At 43.5% G+C, this 19,379-nt stretch overlaps 1 protein-coding gene across 5 annotated transcripts in view; it reads left to right on the plus strand.

Annotated features, from left to right (window-relative positions):
• Positions 1-19,379, plus strand: part of AKAP7 (A-kinase anchoring protein 7) — a 536,627-nt gene that overhangs the window by 108,447 nt on the left and 408,801 nt on the right. For all 5 annotated transcript variants that reach the window (XM_029594580.1, XM_029594582.1, XM_029594577.1 and 2 more), the window contains one exon: positions 10,147-10,259. In XM_029594580.1, coding sequence (XP_029450440.1) covers positions 10,147-10,259 — 113 coding nt within the window. The remainder of the gene's footprint in view (positions 1-10,146; positions 10,260-19,379) is intronic.

The raw sequence follows: 19,379 nt of genomic DNA on the forward strand, positions 1-19,379 counted from the left end.
TGGAGGTTTACAGCACTGCTAATTCTGAAGTAAGAAGACATCCCTAACTACCAGTATTTCGATTGGCCTACTCGGAAGTCGTGCTGCGATTACAGCATTGTTTGATTCCGAAGAAGAAGATATCTCTATTTCATCAACTTTACTTAAAGATTACTCGGAAATCGTGCCCATAACTTATGGCACTGGTTGATTCCAAGGAAAGAAGAAGAAGTTTCAACTCATCAACTTCGTTGGATCATTCGAAAATCGTGCTGGGGGTTTACAGCACTGTTTTGATTCCGAGGATGAAGAATTATCCATCCATCAGCCAGTTCGTTTTGCTGGTATTATCAACATCTCTCTTCCAGCATCCTGCGGAAGAACTACATCAGAAGTGGATATTGGACCAAATTTCTACATCACCACTTCCACTGAAACCTCAGTGATGTCCACGACAGCCCTCTCATTGCTGCTGACGTCATTATTCATTCTGCAGATTCTTCACATCTACATCTATCTGTGTTATATCAACTTGAACTCAAGACTTTTAGACTTTGGATGTTGGATGTTGGAACAGAGACTGAACTTTATTTGCCTGAAAAGGCTTTGACCCCAAAACCATCTTTGGGATCCTTAGACCTATTGGATAAGAGATGCTCATCAGTTCCACCTCGCACATCTCTGGTACATAACCTGGTACCTGAAGAGGAGATCGCCCTTTGAAGGGGGGTACTATTGCGTTCTTGCCTCTTCTCGCCTCTCGCTCCACCCTCTTTACCTTGGGAGCGACTCCCTTCGCTCTGATAGACAGTTGCAGCCACGGCTTCTCTCTGCCTCTTGGTCCCAGTGTCCCTGGGCTGGATTGACGCTACGGATCCGCCATGTTCCTGATGACGTAAGGGCGAGCTTGTGCGCTCCAGATTTGTACCAGCAAGTGCGCGAACCTCGGGGGCGTCCCCCCGTAGTGACGTCATCCATTTCCACTTTAAAAGGTCTTTGTTTGCTAACCTCTAATGAGTTATCAAAGAACTCCAATGGGACTTACTTCGGCAGTCCACGATACTTGCAACACAGACTCTCATTCACATGCTTACAAACATGCTCTCTCTCTTTCTCTCATTTACACACAGGCTCTCAATCACATACTCACATGCTCCCTCACCTAAACCAGCTCTCAATCACACACAGACACACATGCTGTCTTTCTCTCACTTTCACACAGGCTCTCAATCACATACTCATATGATCCCTCACCTAAACCAGCTCTCAATCACACACCGACACACATGCTGTCTTTCTCTCACCTTCACACAGGCTCTCAATCACATACTCACATGATCTCTCACCTAAACCAGCTCTCAATCACACACAAACACACATGCTCTCTCTCTCTCATTTACACACAGGCTCTCAATCACATACTCACGTGCTCCCTCACCTAAACCAGCTCTCAATCACACACATACTCTCTTTCACATGTACAAGCTCTCAATCATTCACATACATACTATCTCACTCACACTCACAAACACACCCACACCCACACACACACACACACACACACACACACAGGATCTCAAACACACATGCTTGCTCATTCACTTACTCTCCCCCGAACTAGCGGCAGCAGCAGCCTCCTCCACTTCTAACCCTAAAGGCAGTAGCAACCTACTTCATTTTCAGCCCTCATGGAGCAAGGAGTCCCATCGGCCGCGGGGGTTGACGACGTTCTTCGTTTTTCTCCAAGCCGCGCTGCTCATTCCTCAGGCTGCGCCTTTCTTTTCTTCTTTTGTGCTTGCACTAGCATGGTCTCTTCTTCCTGCGCACGCACCCGCTGCTCACCACTTCCTATTCCAGGCCTCGGGGGGGGGGGGGGGGGGGGCGGGAATAAGAGAGCATGCTAGTGCTGCTGACTCCAGCTCTCCTGCTGCATTCTGCCTGGGCTTTCAGCGTTTTAAGCCCAGGTGGAGGACCTATCTTGCTCGGGTAGGGGGATCAGCAGGGGACTGGGAAGTGTGGCGACACACCTGTGTGTGCTTGGTGACACACTGGTTGAGAACCACTGCTCTAGACTCTTGCGAGCGCTCCTGCAGCCAGCAGTCGATGCAACCAGCAAGGTCTTTCATTGAATCCAGGGATTCAGGCAGTTCCCGAGCCGCTAACTCATCTTTGATTCAGGGATCCAGTCCCTTGAGGAAAATGGACCGTAAGCAATCTGAGTCCCAATGGAGTTCGGACAACAAGATCCTGAATTCAATGGCGTAGTCTGTTAATGGCCGGGTGCCTTGTTGAACGTGGAGAAGAGTGGATCTGGAAGCGGATCTTCTGCCGGGTTCGTCGAAGATGGAGTGGAATAGGGCCAGAAACCCGGGCAGGTCCCATAGGACCGGGTCGGCACGCTCCCAGAAGGATGAAGCCCAGGCCAAGGTCTTACCATCCAGGAGAGAAAGGATGTAGGTAGTCTTGGAAATCACATCTGGGAAATAAGCTGGTTATAGGCAGAATTGCTTATTACACTGATTCAGGAACTCCCTGCACATAAGAGGATTCCCAGAAAAATGTGGAGGTGCCGGCAAGGGCACGGTAGGCCAGGGAACCGGCATAGAGGTGGAAGTGTTGAGATTGGGGGACATCAAAGTAGTAATCACTGCGGCTGAGGGTAATCCCCATCATTAATGGACAGGTAAGGTTAAACAGAGAGTATACAACAGAAGACCTCTCCTTAAAGTATTTACATAAGGAACCCTGCCACAACCTCACAACAATTTAATTTATATTAAATTCATCACTTGACTAGTGGTTTCTCCGGAGTTAGTAGAGAAAGGTTGCGGTGAAAGTTTTAAAAAATGTAATAAAGATAGAGATAGGTTATGTTTATTATCTTTTCTTACTCTAATGTTATCATCTCTTTTCTGCAGCTTAAGTTCTTTTGTGCTTAAACCCAGGCATTCTTGAATTCCAATATTGTTTTTGCCTCTACCAACTCCATTAGGAGGCTGTTCATGCATCCACCATCTTTTTTATGAATAAATATTTCCTTATGTTATTCTTAAATCTTCTGTCTTACAGCTTCATAGCATGACACCCCCCCCCCCCCCCTTGTTCTTGATCTTCCTTTCCACTGAAACATGCTTGCCTCTTTTATTTATCCTTTGGAGGTATTTGAATGTTTCTATTATGTCTCTGTTCTCTCTTCTCTCCTTGCAAAATGCTTACATCTTTTCTCTTGCGGTTACAGTGCTGATACTGCATCATTTTGGTAGCCTTCCTCTGGACTGCTTCTGTATATAGGCTTCTGAAGATGCTGCCTCTAGAGTTGGATATAATATTCCAGATAAGGTCTCACTAGTGATCTATATAGAGCCATTATTTCCTTTATTCTGCTCATCATACCTCACTCTGCAATCTAATTAATCAATTAATCAATCAATCATTTTTAGCACATACTCTTTTATCCAAAGACACTCTGGACAAGGTACAAAGTAAAATCTGCAATATGAGATAATAAAACAAATGAAAAAAAACAACAAACAAAATACATAATAAAACGCTATATGGGTCTGTTGTCATGGCTTAGAACCCTGTTATTTTATGATGATCTTACAACATATTTTATAATTCCTTTTTCTGACATGGTTTGATTTGTGAGCCTTTATTTTCATTGATTGTACATTTGCAGTTCATGCCATGGGCTTTGTCGTGATTTCCTGCCCAATTTAGGGCTTGGAATCCTGGGGCTGCTTTCCCCTTCCTTCCTATGAGGCAAAAGACCATGCTTCAGGAGTTCCAAGGAGACTTAGAATATTAGCAGAGCTTTCTTTATATTCAAAGGAGAAGTTGTCAGACTCTGATAGTACAGAACTCTCACAAGTTCTGAACACTAACAAGGTTTACAGCAGAACATAGGTGGCACATTGCAACCCTCTCTCCCCCCAGGTCACGTCATCCTCTGGAGCCCGCAGGTGCACAAGCCACACAACTAGGCAAGTAGTCAGACGTATGAAGTGCCTGCCCAACCGTAGGACCAAAGGTTGACCCTAATTTCAGAGAAGAGCAGAGCTCTTCCTACACCTGAATGGCTGGGACTTTGCCTGCCATTCAGGTGCAGGAAGGTCACCAGCCTACAGGCTACGTGAGAGGTCCATCTCTGAAGTCATGGGCACTTCTGCCTTTCTTACCACTCTGGTGCCCTGAATAGCATGGGATTTTCCTGGGCCCCACACCTGCATCCTGGCTACTTTTGAGATTATGTACATATATTTCCTAGAAGCCTTATATGCTGGCCTGGTCTCTCTTTGAAACACAAGTTACAGCATTAAGCATAGGGACGGTAACTTTAAAACAAAGCATGTGGGTACCCATACATGCGTGTTTATGCATGCGAGTGCCCTAAAAGGTGAATTTTAAAAGCTAGAAGCACACCGAAATTGGGGGATGGGCTCGCTTCTGGCACTTGCACATGTCCACCCAATTTTATAAGGCAGGCAGATGTGTGCACAAGTGCCGATGTGCAAATATCACACATTGCCCCTAAAAGGGGTACGGTGTGGGCTTTCTGGGGCAGGGCCAAGAGATGTGGGCGCAAGTTCATACGTACCTGGGTGCATGCCAGGTCCAGTGCCAAGCAACTTTACTTCTGCTATGCAGGAGGTATAAGTTAAAAAAAAAAAAGTTTCAGGCATCTCTTAGGGGTTTGAGTGGTCTGGGTTAACTGAGGGTAGTGCAGGCTAAAGAACTAGGAAGACCTAGCTATAGGCTGGTGGACGATCTGGTGAAACTGGTCTTTGGCTGAACGTGCGGCTGTTATAAAATACAGGCAGTGGTGCGCCTGTAAGCCAACTTATGCTGCTGGGTGTGTACAAGCTTAAAATTAGGCACACAGACATGCGTGCCTAGCCTATTTTATAACATGCGCACATATGTGTGAGTGTGTTGTAAAATTTCAGCATCCGTGGATGTGCGCCAATGCACACGTGTCTGTGTGCACCTGCGCACCCATTTGAAAGTTACCGTCATACTCAGAAATGTTAAATCATCCACGCAATTGCACACAGAACTTTAAAAATACTCCAGGTGCGCATATATGTGCTCCTAATTTTAAGCAGCAACATGACCAAATGTATATCGTATATCTTCTTTAGGGTAGGTAAGTAAATTTTAAATATGCGCATGTGAAAGGAATAGCCAGTTTGCCCAGATCATCTACCAGTTTGCCCAATTTATCTCTACGTTATCTAGACTCCTCTGGTTCTTCAGCCTGCACTCCCCCCTGTTTACCTGGACCCTTCACGCAGTGGTTTGTGGCCTCAAATGAGTTTTCATCAGACTTATACCTCATCAAGAGCAGAAGTAAATATGTGCGGCTAACACCCGATGCACACTCTGGCCACTGGATTTAAAATACAGATTTACACATGTTGGCCTCGTCCTGGAATGCCTCTGACAAGTCATAACTCCGCCTCTTTTTCACATGTATTTGGTTGCTCACACAAGCGCATATAAGCATGTAAGTGGGCCATTTTAAAATATCAGTCGCTTACGCTCAGCCCAGATACTTGCCTATATGGGCCTTTTAACACGAGCAACTCTTTTAAAATTCAACCCTTATATTTTAAGCTATATTTTTGTCTATTAGATTTAATCCTTAGCAGTACTCAGCATTGAATTGATAGGCCAGAAGGATAATATAGCTAGAGGATAACTGTCCTTTCATTTTATTTGAAAGACAAAGCAGTAAGATTATAAACTAGTAATGCGGGGTATCAGCAAGCCATGTCGCGTGTGATTAAACTAAACTGCCATCAGACTGGAGTCATTTACTTCAATACAAATTAAACAATATTTTTTTTGGATTTTTATCAAATAGAAATAAATAGGGCTCTAAGAACCCCAAACGCAGACATCAGCCAATGTTTCATGGATTGACTGCATCAGGGGCTAAACTTGAGAATAATACTCATCTGTAGAGAAGTTTTTGACAGTCATGGTGTCGAAGAATCTCACAATGGACTGACCCATCTCAAAGAAAATGGAGTCTCACTTTCATGTCATTGTGATTAATCTGGTTTATATCCATGGAAAGAACATGATGTCAATGTGCAGGGTAGAAAATCATTGGCTCTGAAATGGAAAAAATCAATTAATTTCACTCGCCAAAATGTCATCTGAATTTGATTGTCATAGTTCTTAAAAAACAAGACAGTGTCTGACCATTGTGAAAATAGAGAATATAAATTACAGAAAGCAAGCCAACTCTAATTCTGAATTCAGTCCCATAGGAGCCATAGACTTAAGGCGATAGATCCACATTTGTTCTACACACAATAAGTTCTTATTAAAATTGTTATCTCACCAATCCTTGTAACACACATTAATGACACTGAAATGCAAATCTGTTTGAAATAATAAGAAACTAACAGAGCTGTCATGCGCTGGTTCCTGAGGCAGTTCTTGTGTTCTATCATACAAACTCTCACATGTCGCGAACCCTGCATGTTGATGACATCATCTTTTTTCTGTGGATATAAACCGAGTATGTCACGACAACCTGAGAGTGAGACTCCATTTTCTCTGAGACCGGCTGGTCTGTTGTGAGACTCTTGACCACCATGACTGTCAAAACTTCTCTACAGATGAGAATTATTCTTAAGTTTGACTCGTGATGCAGTCAATCCACAAACCATCGGCTGATGTCTGGCTTTTTTGGCTGCTTAGAACCCTACTTCTTATTTTTATTTGTTGATAAAAATCCAATAAAATATTGTTTAATTTGTATTGGGGTAAATCAGGGGTCGGGAACCCATGGCTCGTGAGCCAGATATGGCTCTTTTGATGGCTGCATCTGGCTCGCAGACAAATCTACTAAATCAGTGTGTCGCCACACTTTCCAGTCCCCCGCTGACCCAGCTGCTCCCCGGTCCTCCTCCGCCCGGGCTTAAAATGCTGTCAGCCTGGGCGGAACGCGGCAGAATAGCTGGAGTCGGTGGCACCGGCAAACTCTTTTCTTCCCGCTTCCCCCCCCCCCCCCCCCCCGCAGCCCGGAAGAGGAAGTGGTGAGCATCGGGTGCGTGCGTGGGAAGAAGAGACCACGCTAGTGTGGTCAGCGTCGGTCCGACGAAAAGAAGACTGTGCAGCGCGGCTCGGAGGAAAATAAAGAAGAGCTTCAACCGCGGCCGATGGGACTCCTCCTCCGCGAGGGCTGAAAATGAAGGAGGTTAGCGTTGGGAGGAGGCTGCTGCTGCCGCGAGTTCCCGGGGTGGGGGTGGGGGAGAGAGAGTGAATGAGCGAGCAAGCATGTGTGTTTGAGATCCTGTGTGTGTGAGTGAGAGATTGCATGTATGTGAATGATTGAGAGCCTCTATATGTGAAAGAGAGTATGTCTGTGATTGAGAGCCTGCCTGTGAGAGAGAGAGCATGAATGTAAGTTTACGATTGGGAACCTGTATGTGTAAGTTTGTGATTGAAAACCTGTTTGTGTGAAAGAGTATGTGTGTATGATTGAGATCCTTTGTGTGTGAGAGAGATCATGTGTATGTATGATTAAGAGCCTGTGTGTATAAGTAAGAGAGAGAGCATGTGTGTCTGTGTGTGATTGAGAGCTGGTTTAGGTGATGGAGCATGTGAGTATGTGATTGAGAGCCTGCGTGTAAATGAGAGAAAGAGAGGACATGTTTGTAAGCATGTGAATGAGAGTCTGTGTGTGAGAGAAAAAGACAGCATGTATTTATGTGATTGAAAGCCTGTGTGTAAGCGTGAAAAGATAGACAGCATGTGTGTAAATGTGTAATTAAGAGCCTATATAAGTGAGAGAGAAAAAGCATGTGTATATGTGAGTGACTGAGAGCATGTGTGTATAGGTGTGTAATTGAGAGCCAGTGTGAGAGAGAGCGCTGGTATGTGACTGAGAGAGGAGAAAGTTCCAAGCAAACCACCCTCCTCCTGCTAATTCAGAACAATCTCAGGATACCTGGATATCAAACGTTCCCAGGTATGCAGAGCAAAAATTTTTTGTATCCTTAATATTTTTCATTACTGGGTCTTTGTGTCTGTTATTTTGAAATATTTTGTTGGTATCTGGAAATTTTTTATATGAGTTTTTAATTATTGGATATTCCACTCATCAGCTGTTTCGAAATATGTTCTTTTTGTTAGTACAGTTTTACTGCTGATGATTTTATATTTCTTGATTTGTTTTATAAGGATGGGTGATGTTTCTTTTTTCCTTTGTTACACTGCATACAGAGACTCTGGCTTGTTGCAGTTTCCAATTCAGTTTTTTCTGCATGCTTCTGGTTATGCGTTTTGGTCTCTTTATTCTATGTTAGGTGAGGGTCAGCACGTGATTCAGGTGAGGTTTTCTGCTGGCGTGTAGTTTCTGTGTAGGACTCTATAGCAGCCTGACTTGGTCCGTTTTCCTAATAGGAGATGTATTGGTGTCTTAAGGCCTGGTGTAATATTTTCAGAGACTTATTGTACTTTAAAAGTGTGATCTTACATAAAATGCACACATTTACTTGTATTTAGTTTTAAACATATTGTATGGCTCTCATGGAATTACATTTTAAAATATGTGGCATTCATGGCTCTCTCAGCCAAAAAGGTTCCTGACCCCTGGGGTAAATGATTGATCAGTTCGGCGGTAGTTTAATTTAATCACACGTGACATGGATTGCTGATACTCCACATTACTAGTTTATAATCTTACTGATTTACATTTGACTTTGCCTTTCTGATAGATCATATTTTTTGGTTTAGTCTGTGCACCTTTTTTTGGTGCCTTTGATTTTATTCAACAACTTTTTGACTATGTTAAAGAAAGGGAACAGCCAGAGATCAAGTTGGGTTAGTGGTAATGAAATAGGTAGGGAAAATGAGCAGACATAGATGGACCTGGTAATCTTTAAATGTTTTTAATTTCTATATTTCTCTTGTTCTATTATTTTAAACTAGAAACAATGGGGTAGATTTTAAAAGCTGCGCGCATGCGTCCATGTGCACGTGCTTCCTGGCACGCACACGTGCATGTGTTGATTTTATAACATGTGTGCGTCAGCACGTGTATGTTATAAAATCCGTGGGCCGCGCACACAAGCGCGCCAGATTTTGTAATCCGTGCGCGCATGTGTGAGCTGCACACGCAGGGGGTCCTAATTTTAGAAAACTACACCGACCGACGAGATTGGGCCTCTCCCAGTTCTCTCCCAGTTCACTCCAATTAAGGATCGGACTGGGAGGGAACTTCCCTGCCCCCCTACTCATACTCCCTCCCTCTTCCCCTCTCCTCCCCACCCTCTAAATCCTGCCGCCTACCTTCCATTTTTGTTTTAAACTTTTTGCTTTCTGCTCCGTTTGAGCAGATGCAACTTGCGTGCTCTGGTCGACTGCTGGCGCGCGCTTCCCTGGCACAGCAGCAGATGGCTGCTGTGCCGGCCGCCTCCAGCCCCGCCCCTCCCTGCCCCCCCAGACCGCCCCCTTTTCAGGTCCCGGCACTTAATCGAGTACTGGGGTTTATGCGGGTGGCCGGGCCTGTATGAAAATTTGCCTGGCACGTGTAAGGCACGGCCACCCGCATAAACCCCAGGATTTATGCGCGCCAGGGTTTACAAATGTACCCGTTTGGGTGTAAAATGAGTGGATTTGTCAGTCGTGGTCTTTTAGATGTTCTATCTCTACAGCTTGTACATTCGGTAGAAGCTCATGACAGAGCTTTTTCAGCTGCAGGGCCCCTGCTTTGGAACTCTTTGCCATATGAATTTTGCCATATGAATTTTAAGAAGCAACTGAAGGCATTCTTGTTTAACCAAGCATTTGGTCTGGAGGAATACATATATGATTAGTCTCCTTAAGAAAATAATTTGGAAAGTGGGCTCAGAGAGACAGAGTATTTTGTTGTGTATTAGTTAATCGATGTTCTTGTTAATGCTTATTATAAATGTTTTTATGTAACCTGCTTCAAAGGATGGAATGAGTAAGTAACACATTTTTAAACAAATAAATAAATAAACAAATAAATTTCATTTTTAACTGAAATTTACAAACTGCTTCTGACCAGATTGCCTTCTCTCTTATGTGTGGAGCAGATGTGCCTCTTATTGCTGTTCAAAGGATTTTTTTTAAAGCTTTCACACTACGCAATATCTCACTGTGTATGCATTTTTTCTCCTCCAGAGACTATGATGAAGTTATTTAAAGAAAAGGGCATCTTAATTGGAGCAAACAATGCCTTCACACCTCATTTGACCTTCATGAAGCTGTCAAGATCACCAAAGCTCCATAAGCAGGTGAGCTGACATTACCTGCCACACAATAGAAAATATATAGCTTACAGAAAAAAGGCAACCCCAAAATTCCTCATTTGCATTAGAAAGTCTCTCGAAACCTAGACTTAAGGTGATCAGATTGCTAAGTAAGTCTACATGTGAACATAAGATGTGCCATGGTGGATCAGACCAAGGGGCCATCCAGCCCTGCATCCCTTTCTCTAATAATGGCCAAGTCAGAATATTTTTTAAATGCATTTTTTAAAGTCATAGCTGAATGAAATAATAACAGAATCACAACAGAAAGTCTTCTATACAGCTTGGTCATTAGGTAAACTTAATTATATGCTAATTTTGAAATCAGCAAGCATTTCACTTTTATGGGGTTGGTTCATTAAGGCTTTTTGTCCATTCTATGTCTATAGAAAAATACCTTAATGAATCAAGCCCAATGTGTAAATCTCTTTATTTTTCTCATTTCAGATTTTTGTAAAAAAAATTAGCAAGTGTAGAAATGGAGGCAAACAAGCAGCACTGCAGAATAGATAGAAAGAATCATCCATTCATTTTTTTGTCTTTTTCCTTCGGTGATCTCTGTCACTACCCTGTCCCCCTAATGGCATGTCCAAGCGGCAGCCATCTTCCCTGCTTTTTGGAGTTGAGTGAATCTCCTTCATAGTGCACCTAATTTGGAAGTGGGATCTGAACCTGGACCCCTGACTCCCAGTGCACAGTGCCACAGCCCAAATTTGTTAATTAATTAATTTATTGGATTTGTTACCCACTTTCTTGAATAAGTAATTCACTCAAGGCGGGGTACAGCATATCAGAATGGCAGCATACAATCAAGGATCAGTAGCAGCTTAGGAAAAGAAAAGAAACACAGTAAGGACCGAGTTAGAAGTAAATCAACAATACTGAATAAACTTAAAATAAGTACATGAACTTGAAATAAATCAACAGTAATGTCTAAATTTAAATGCATAACATCTCAGCAAAGCAATAAGTTGTAGTAGCACATTTAAGGCACTCAAAAATGGTGCCAGATGCCAGTTCAATGCATATGTGGCAACAGACTTCAGCTGCTTTCACAGATGGAGAGTGTTATGAGTTTGGTATTAAAGGCCTGACAGAAGAACCAGGCTTTTACCTACTTCCTGAAGCGGGTGTAGCCATGCATTTGATGGAAGTCTTCTGGGAGAGAGTTCCATAGGGCAGGTGCTGCTTCTGAGGAAGATAATCATCGGGTATCTGTTCTTTTGATTTCTTTCATTGCTGGGGTTGTTATGGAGGCCCAAGTGAGGATCTTAGTGGTCTGGAGGGCACGTATAAAGATAGCCTTTTTCTCAAGTAAATAGGTCCATCTCCTCAGAGCATTGGTTCTGTAAGGTATTAGTAGTCAGTGTAGTTTGTGTAGGACAAGTATGATTTGGTCTTGCAGTTGGCAGAGACGACTGAGGAGGGATATGATAGAGATGTTTAAAATCATGAGAGGTCTAGAACGGGTAGATGTGAATTGGTTATTTACTCTTTCGGATAGTAGAAAGACTAGGGGGCACTCCATGAAGTTAACATGGGGCACATTTAAAACTAATCGGAGAAAGTTCTTTTTTACTCAACGCACAATTAAACTCGGAATTTGTTGCCAGAGGATGTGGTTAGTGCAATTAGTATAGCTGTGTTTAAAAAAGGATTGGATAAGTTCTTGGAGGAGAAGTGCATTACCTGCTATTAAATTCACTTAGAGAATAGTCACTGCCATTAGCAATGGTAACATGGAATAGACTTAGTTTTTGGGTACTTGCCAGGTTCTTATGGCCTGGATTGGCCACTGTTGGAAACAGGATGCTGGGCTTGATGGACCCTTGGTCTGACCCAGTATGGCATTTTCTTATGTTCTTATGTTCTTATCATTCATACAATAAAGTTTTGTATTATCTGAAGTTTGTGGAGGGCCTTATCAGTTAGAATCTTGTATAGTACATTATAATATTCCAGCCATGTGGTTACTGTGACATGGACTATTGTGATTAGGTTCATCTTCTCAATGAGAAGGCATAGTCTTCCTAAGTTACATAACTAGAAGAGACAACTTTTTACTGTTGCCTGGATTTGTGGGAGCATGGTTAGTTCCAATTCCAGCAAGATTCTGAGTTAAAAGACTGACTGGAAAAAGCCATTCTTAAGTTTGATTTTTAAACATGAATTTTGTGTAGTTAAAATGATTTAGCTGATAGGAAAGAGCGTAAGATATTCTATGAAGGGCAATGTGTACAACCCTAGAAGGAGAGGGAGTCATGGTCATTGCTCAAGAGTGACACCAAGTTCCTTTGTGTTGTGGCACCCAGGATGACCTGCCAGTGGGGATTTATGGTAGCTTTGCATGACTTCCAGATGTGACATGTCTGTGGGTACGTAGAGTCAATTCTTCCTAGAAAGGATTGTTTCCTGCTATATCCATACAATATCATTTTCTCCCTTTTCCAATTCCTGCAGCTGGGCTTGTGCTAACCCATTATACTCCAGACCTTCAAGTATTACCTATATTAATTAGGTCAGGATTCCTGGTTCCTAGAGCAAAGTTCTCTGGTTTGAAAATTGTGGCGGGAACATCCAGTTCCTCAGATTCTTCTTCTCTGTGGGAGAAAGCATCTGCCTCCCATGAGCCCTGGTCGGCATTTTGTCTATGAAAATGTGGACTTGATGACAGGCCCCTTCCAGAAGGTGACACCATTTCTCGAAAGTGGTTTTTCTGGCCATGAGTTCTTTGTCAAAGTCATAATAGTTTTTATCTGCAGCTGTAAGCTTACGAGAAAAGAAGGTGCATGGATTGAGGAGGTCTTTAGATTCCCTTCTTTGAGATAATATAGCCCTGATAGCTATCATAGATGCAGCAGCCTCTACTATTTAATGGCTGCTGTGGGTCTGAGTGTACTAGGATTGGGGCTGTTGTAAAGGCCTTCTTCAAATGCCAATTGCTGCTTATGGGCTCAGTTGAAAGGAATCCCCTTCTTAAGAACCTCTATTAACAGAGCTTTCACTTTGGAAAATTCCAGGATAAAACGATGATAAAAGTTTGTGAAATCCAGGACGTGTTGTATTTTCTTAATGCTTTTCAGGCAGGCCATTGGGCCACTGCGCTGACCTTACAGGGGTCCTTCTGTATTCATTTCATTTATTAAACTTTATATACCCCCTGTAAAACATGTTAACAAAGCAGTTGAAATTCCTTCAGTAGAACGTATATGTCCCAAGAATTCCATTGATCACTTGTTCAAATCACATTTCTTGAGTTTGGCGGACAATTTGTCAACTTTATTTAATTATATTCCACTTTTTCAGGCACTTCATGTTTCTGGAGATAGTCCAGGACTTGTTGATCATGTTCTGCTGGACCTTCAGAACATATCAAGATGTCGCCCAGATATATGACTGATCTGATCCAACATATTTATTATTTTATTTATTTAAAATAATTTAAAAATTGCCTTCCAGCTTACAATACATCTCCCAAAATGATGTACATCCAAAAAGAAATCATACAAACTTTAAAAAAATAAAATAATATTAATACAAACTATAAAACATAAAAATAATCAAAGCCAACACACCTAAAAGGCATGAAATGCATTAAAAAATAAACATTTAAAAATATTTCATTCACCGGGTTTGAAAGGTAGCAAAAGCATTCCTTAATCCAAATGGCATCACCAGGTATTCAAAATGGTGTGTTTGACATGCTGTCTTTCATCATTTCCTTTCCTGATCAAGACAAGATTATATGCTTCCTTCAAATTGAGCTTTGTGAATATTTGGGCCACCTGGAGGCATTCTAACAGTTCACTAATAAGAGGCAGGGTGGTGGTGATTACTAATAGTTTCAGCATTCAGGGTCTGATAGTTAACACAAGGTTAGAGAGATCTATCCTTCATTGGTACAAAGAAGATGGATGCCCCTACTGGTGAAGTCAAATGTCAAATAAAGGAAAAACTGCAGAAAAGATTTAAGTATACTCACACGATCTTCAGTTCCAGCTCTGACAAAGAATATATTCTGTCAAAAGAGATTTCTGTCTCTGGCTGCGAATCTATCAGGCAATCATATTGTCTATGTAGGGAGAAAGTATCAGTTTTCATTTTATTAAAACTATCTCAGGATGCTGCATCCTTTTTTGGCAGTTGTCTCATGATTTGTCCCATGATGAGTTCTCTTCAGGACCTTCTTCCTGGGCATGCAATTCTGCTGGCAATATTTTGATGGGAACATCACCTGCTGGATCTTGTAATTGATACGTGGCTCATATTGTTCCAACCACAGATCTAGAATGACCAGGACACTAATGAGGTCAAAAACAAGAGTTTCCTGGTGGCTATATATTATATTTAAAACGAGAGGTTCAGTCTTGGTGGTTACAGGCCCTGATGCTAAGGGTAAGCCATCCATGGTCTATGCCATGAAACTTAATCCCTTTTGTTGTATAGGAACCTGTTGTTGCTTAGTGAATGTGAGGTCCAGAAAACAACAGATGCTCCAGAATGAATTATGGCTAAAGCGTGGATTCTGTTATCTTCCCAGGAGAGTTGGAAAGACAAGTGCCTCGGGCAGTATTAATATTATTCAAAGGGATAATTGCCTCCTGACCTAATCCCTCTACAATGGTTAGGAGTCTGGTTTTCCTTGCTGGGAATGACCCTAATTCTGGCATCTACTTTGGCAAGAATTTCAGAAATGTCCTGAGAGCCCACAAATTCTCTTAACAGTGTTGTTCCTTTTCTTCTCAGAGAGGTGGCATTTCATGGCATCAACCAGTATGGAATGCTCAGAGATTAGTGGTCTCTTGCTGCAGCCTAACTGTCCCCTCATGGTTTGTACTTCTCTTTCTTTCTCTTGACTCCATTCTTCCAAACATCTCTCGATCCTTGCCATTAAGGAAGTAGTTTTCAAAAGGATATACGCGCATAAATTAATTTTTTAAATTTGCTACTTTTATACACACGTAACTTTTTGAAAATTTACTCCATAGGGCTGAGTATGGGCTTTTGAAAATTGCATGGGCTCTTGAAAATTGCTATGATATGTGCTACTTTTACACATGTAACTTCTTTGAAAATTCGTTCCAAAGTGAACAAGACTTCTAGGTTGCCTGAGAGTTCATCTTTGATGTGTGCACTAGATACCACCGAAATGAACATGAAGGGCTGGTTCATTGCAATTCAGATCATTAGCTAACAGGTTAAGTTCCATGGAGTGTTCAGTCATACTGCCAGCCCTGGCAGATCCCCAGGTCTTATTTTCTGCCAGCTGAATGCAATCTGGATCACCAAAAACCTGGGAGAGGGCAGACCCAAAGAGGACTATTTGGTTCAGGATTGCATCATCTCATTCCAGAAATGGTGTTACCCATGCAGGGGTCTTCTTTATTAGCAGTCTAATCCTAAACCCCCACCTTGAGTGGCTCTGACAGGAATAAGTATGGGTGTAAACAAACCCAGATTTTGCATTGATGCAAAAATCTCCTCAACTCACTCCTACAGCTGCCTAACTTTTCAGGAATCAGCAAATGGTGCTTCCAAGATGGCAGTTCGGTTCAGGATTGTTCACCTTGACTAGCGGTAAGGTCCTGGAGGGAGTCCATTTTTAGCTGAAGAGCATGAAGCTGAGCCTATATCCCTTGTACTATCTCTAATAAGGTCTTTTAAGTATTTCAGGTCTACAGGAGATTGCTCCATGTCACTCTGAGAGCTATACAGCTACCTGACCTTGTTGCTTGGAAAAGTCAATGGCTAAGGACATAAGGATGCTGAGCTGCATAGAGAGAAGAATAACCAGTAGGAAAAAGGAGATGGTAATGCCCTTGTCGAGATCTTTGGTGTCCTCACTTGAAGCACTGTGTTCAGTTCTGGAAACCATATCTCAACAAGGATATAGACAGGACGGAGGCGGTCCAGAGAAGTGCGACCAAAATGGTGTGGGGTCTGTATAGGAAGACCTATGAGAAGAGGCTGAAGGATCTAAATATATATACCCTGGAGGAAAGGAGGTGCAAGGTAGATATCATATAGACTTTCAGATACTTGAAATATATTAATGATGCACTAATATCAAATCTTTTCCATTGGAAAGGAAACTGTAAAACTAGTGGTCACAATAGGAAAATCCAGAGTGGATGACTCAGAATCAACATTAAGAAATATTTATTCACAGAGATGGTGGTGGATGGGTGGAGTGCCCTCCTGGAATTTTGGTGGTGGTGAAGATGAGAGCTGTGATGGAATTCAAAAGGACAATGGATAAATACTGCGGATCCCTAAAGGCTAGAGGATGGAAATGAAGAAATGGGATAACCTATGCTAACTTTAGGTATAAGAACATAAGAAATTGCATACTGGGTCAGACCAAGGGTCCATCAAGCCCAGCATCCTGTTTCAAACAGAGGCCAAACCAGGCCACAAGAACCTGGCAATTACCCAAACACTAAGAAGATCCCATGCTACTGATGCAATTAATAGCAGTGGCTATTCCCTAAGGCAGAGCTTTCCAAAGTGTGTGTCGCGACACTTTAGTGTGTCGCCTGCAGTTTGCCGGTGTGTCGCGCAAGCCCGGTGCACGTGACACACCGGCAAGTGGGAGCCAATGCAGCCGCCGGTGGAGCTCATCCCACTGGCGGCTGAGCAGTGAAATATCGCTGTGCTGTGTGCCGGAGACACACAGCAGGAAGATCGGCATGGCCGTGGTGGAGCTCACCTCACCACGGCCCGAAGAAGAAAAAGGTCACGTCGAAACATGCATGTGCTCCTCCTCCTTCCTGCCCATGCGGCCCCGGAAGAAAAATGTTGCCGGAGCCGCACGGGCAGAAAGGGGGAGGAGCGTCAGCCGCGTGCAGAAGAGGAGCAGCAGCGTTGTTGCAGCGGGCGAGAAGAGGAGGAGGCCCGGTAGCAGGGCCCCCACCGCGGATCGCCTGAGAAGATCAGGGCCGCTGCCGTCATCGCCGCGATCGGCCCGAGAAGATCAGGGCCCGAGAAGATCAGGGCCGCTGCAGAGCCCATCCTGCAGCGACCCGTGAAGAGGAGGCCCAGAGGTAAGAGAGAGGCTGAGGGCCCGTAGAGTGCGTGTATGAGGTGAGTTGATCGATTGTGTGCGTGTATGAGGTGAGTTGAGCGATTGTGTGCGTGTATGAGGTGAGTTGAGCGATTGTGTGTGGGAGTGAGGTGAGTTGAGCGATTGTGTGTGGGAGTGAGGACCTGAATGTTTGCAGAGACAGCATGTGAGAGAGGCTGTGTGTGTGTGACAGTGAGAGCCTGTGTGTATGAATGATTGTATGAGAGAGAGCATGTGACAGTGAGAGCCTGTGCTTGAGCAAGACAGCATGTCGGAGTGAGAGAGAGCCTGGGTGTGTGAGAGTCAAGACAGCATGTGCAAGAGAGAGACTGTGTATGAATGATTGTATGAGAGAGAGCATGCGACAGTGAGAGCCTGTGCTTGAGCAAGACAGCATGTGGGAGTGAGTGAGAGCCTGGGTGTGTGAGTCAAGACGGCATGTGCAAGAGAGAGACTGTGTATGAATGATTGTATGAGAGAGAGCATGTGACAGTGAGAGCCTGTGCTTGAACAAGACAGCATGTGGGTGTGAGAGAGAGCCTGGGTGTGTGAGAGTCAGACAGCATGTGCCAGTGAGAGACTGTGTATGAATGATTGTATGAGAGAGCATGTGACAGTGAGAGCCTGTGCTTGAGCAAGACAGCATGTGGGTGTGAGACAGAGCCTGGGTGTGTGAGAGTCAGACAGCATGTGCCAGTGAGAGACTGTGTGTATGAATGATTGTATGAGAGAGAGCATGTGACAGTGAGAGCCTGTGCTTGAGCAAGACAGCATGTGGGTGTGAGAGAGAGCCTGGGTGTGTAAGAGTCAGACAGCATGTGCCAGTGAGAGACTGTGTGTATGAATGATTGTATGAGAGAGAGCATGTGCCAGTGAGAGTGAGAGCCTGTGTGTGTGTGTGTGAGAGAGAGAAAGCATGTGAGAATGAGAACCTAACTGAATGTTTGAGGGAAGAAGATGGAGAGAAAAGAAATAGAAAAAAAGACAATATGAAAGGAATTGGCAAAAAAAATAAGAAAGGGGAGGTGGAACAAAAAAGCCTGTGACCAACCGATTAGAAAACTAAGATCAGACAGCAAAGGTAAAAAAAAAGAAATAAATTACTTTTTACTGATTGGCACATGTAATCTTTGGTAATGTGCAAGAGTAGCACTTTCTCTATGCTGATTTCACAATGTACGAGATCAACATGGAGGAAGTGGAAACCCACGGGGCCTGCACAGAGGAGGCAGCAGAATGGGCTTCAGTGCTAATAGCAGCAATCAGCGCCTCCCCAATAGCCATGCGGCATCAGTGACAGTGGCAGCAGAGGAATGAGAGAGACTCCGAGGTTGCTGGCAAAAGAGAGAGGGGGTTTGCCTTTAGTGTGTGCCTGCCTGAGGGTGTGTCTGTGTATGAGAATGTATGGGTGTCTTCCTGGGGTTTGTATGTGTGAGAATAGGTGCCGGCCTGTGTGTGGTGTATGTGTGTGTGAGAATGAATTGGTGCCTGCCTGGGGGGTCTGTGTGTGTGAGAATGAATGTGTGCATGCCTGGGGGATGGTGAGGGAGTGGTGTGAAAATGAATGGAAGCCTGCCTGGGGGTCAGTTTCAGTGTGTGAGAATGACTGGGAACTTGCCTGGGTGTGTGTGTTTGTGTGTATGTGAGGGAGCCAGAGAGAGTGTGTATGAGAAAACCCAGGGGAGTAAGAGTTTGTGTGGGGGTGTGTGTGTGGAGGGAGAGAGAGTGTCTTTTATAGCTTGAGAGTGTGTCAGTGTCTGTGAGAGCGAGAAGTTATGGTGGGTATAAGAGCATGAATGTGTATGTATGTGACAGTGTACGTGTGTGAGAGAATGGAAATGTGAGTATGTGTGAGAGAGAGAGGATAACCTCCTAATCCTTGACAATATCAGGGTGACTGGAAATCAAGAGCTCCCACGTATGGACAGCAGGGGCTTTTTAAAATCCTTATTAGTTTTAATTATTGGGTGTTATTTGATATATGTGCTGTTTTGAAATATTTTATTGGTGTTTGGGAAATTGTAAAAAATGTATATGATTTT

This window comes from Rhinatrema bivittatum, chromosome 3 (assembly GCF_901001135.1).
Source record: "Rhinatrema bivittatum chromosome 3, aRhiBiv1.1, whole genome shotgun sequence".
NCBI classification, from domain to species: domain Eukaryota; kingdom Metazoa; phylum Chordata; class Amphibia; order Gymnophiona; family Rhinatrematidae; genus Rhinatrema; species Rhinatrema bivittatum.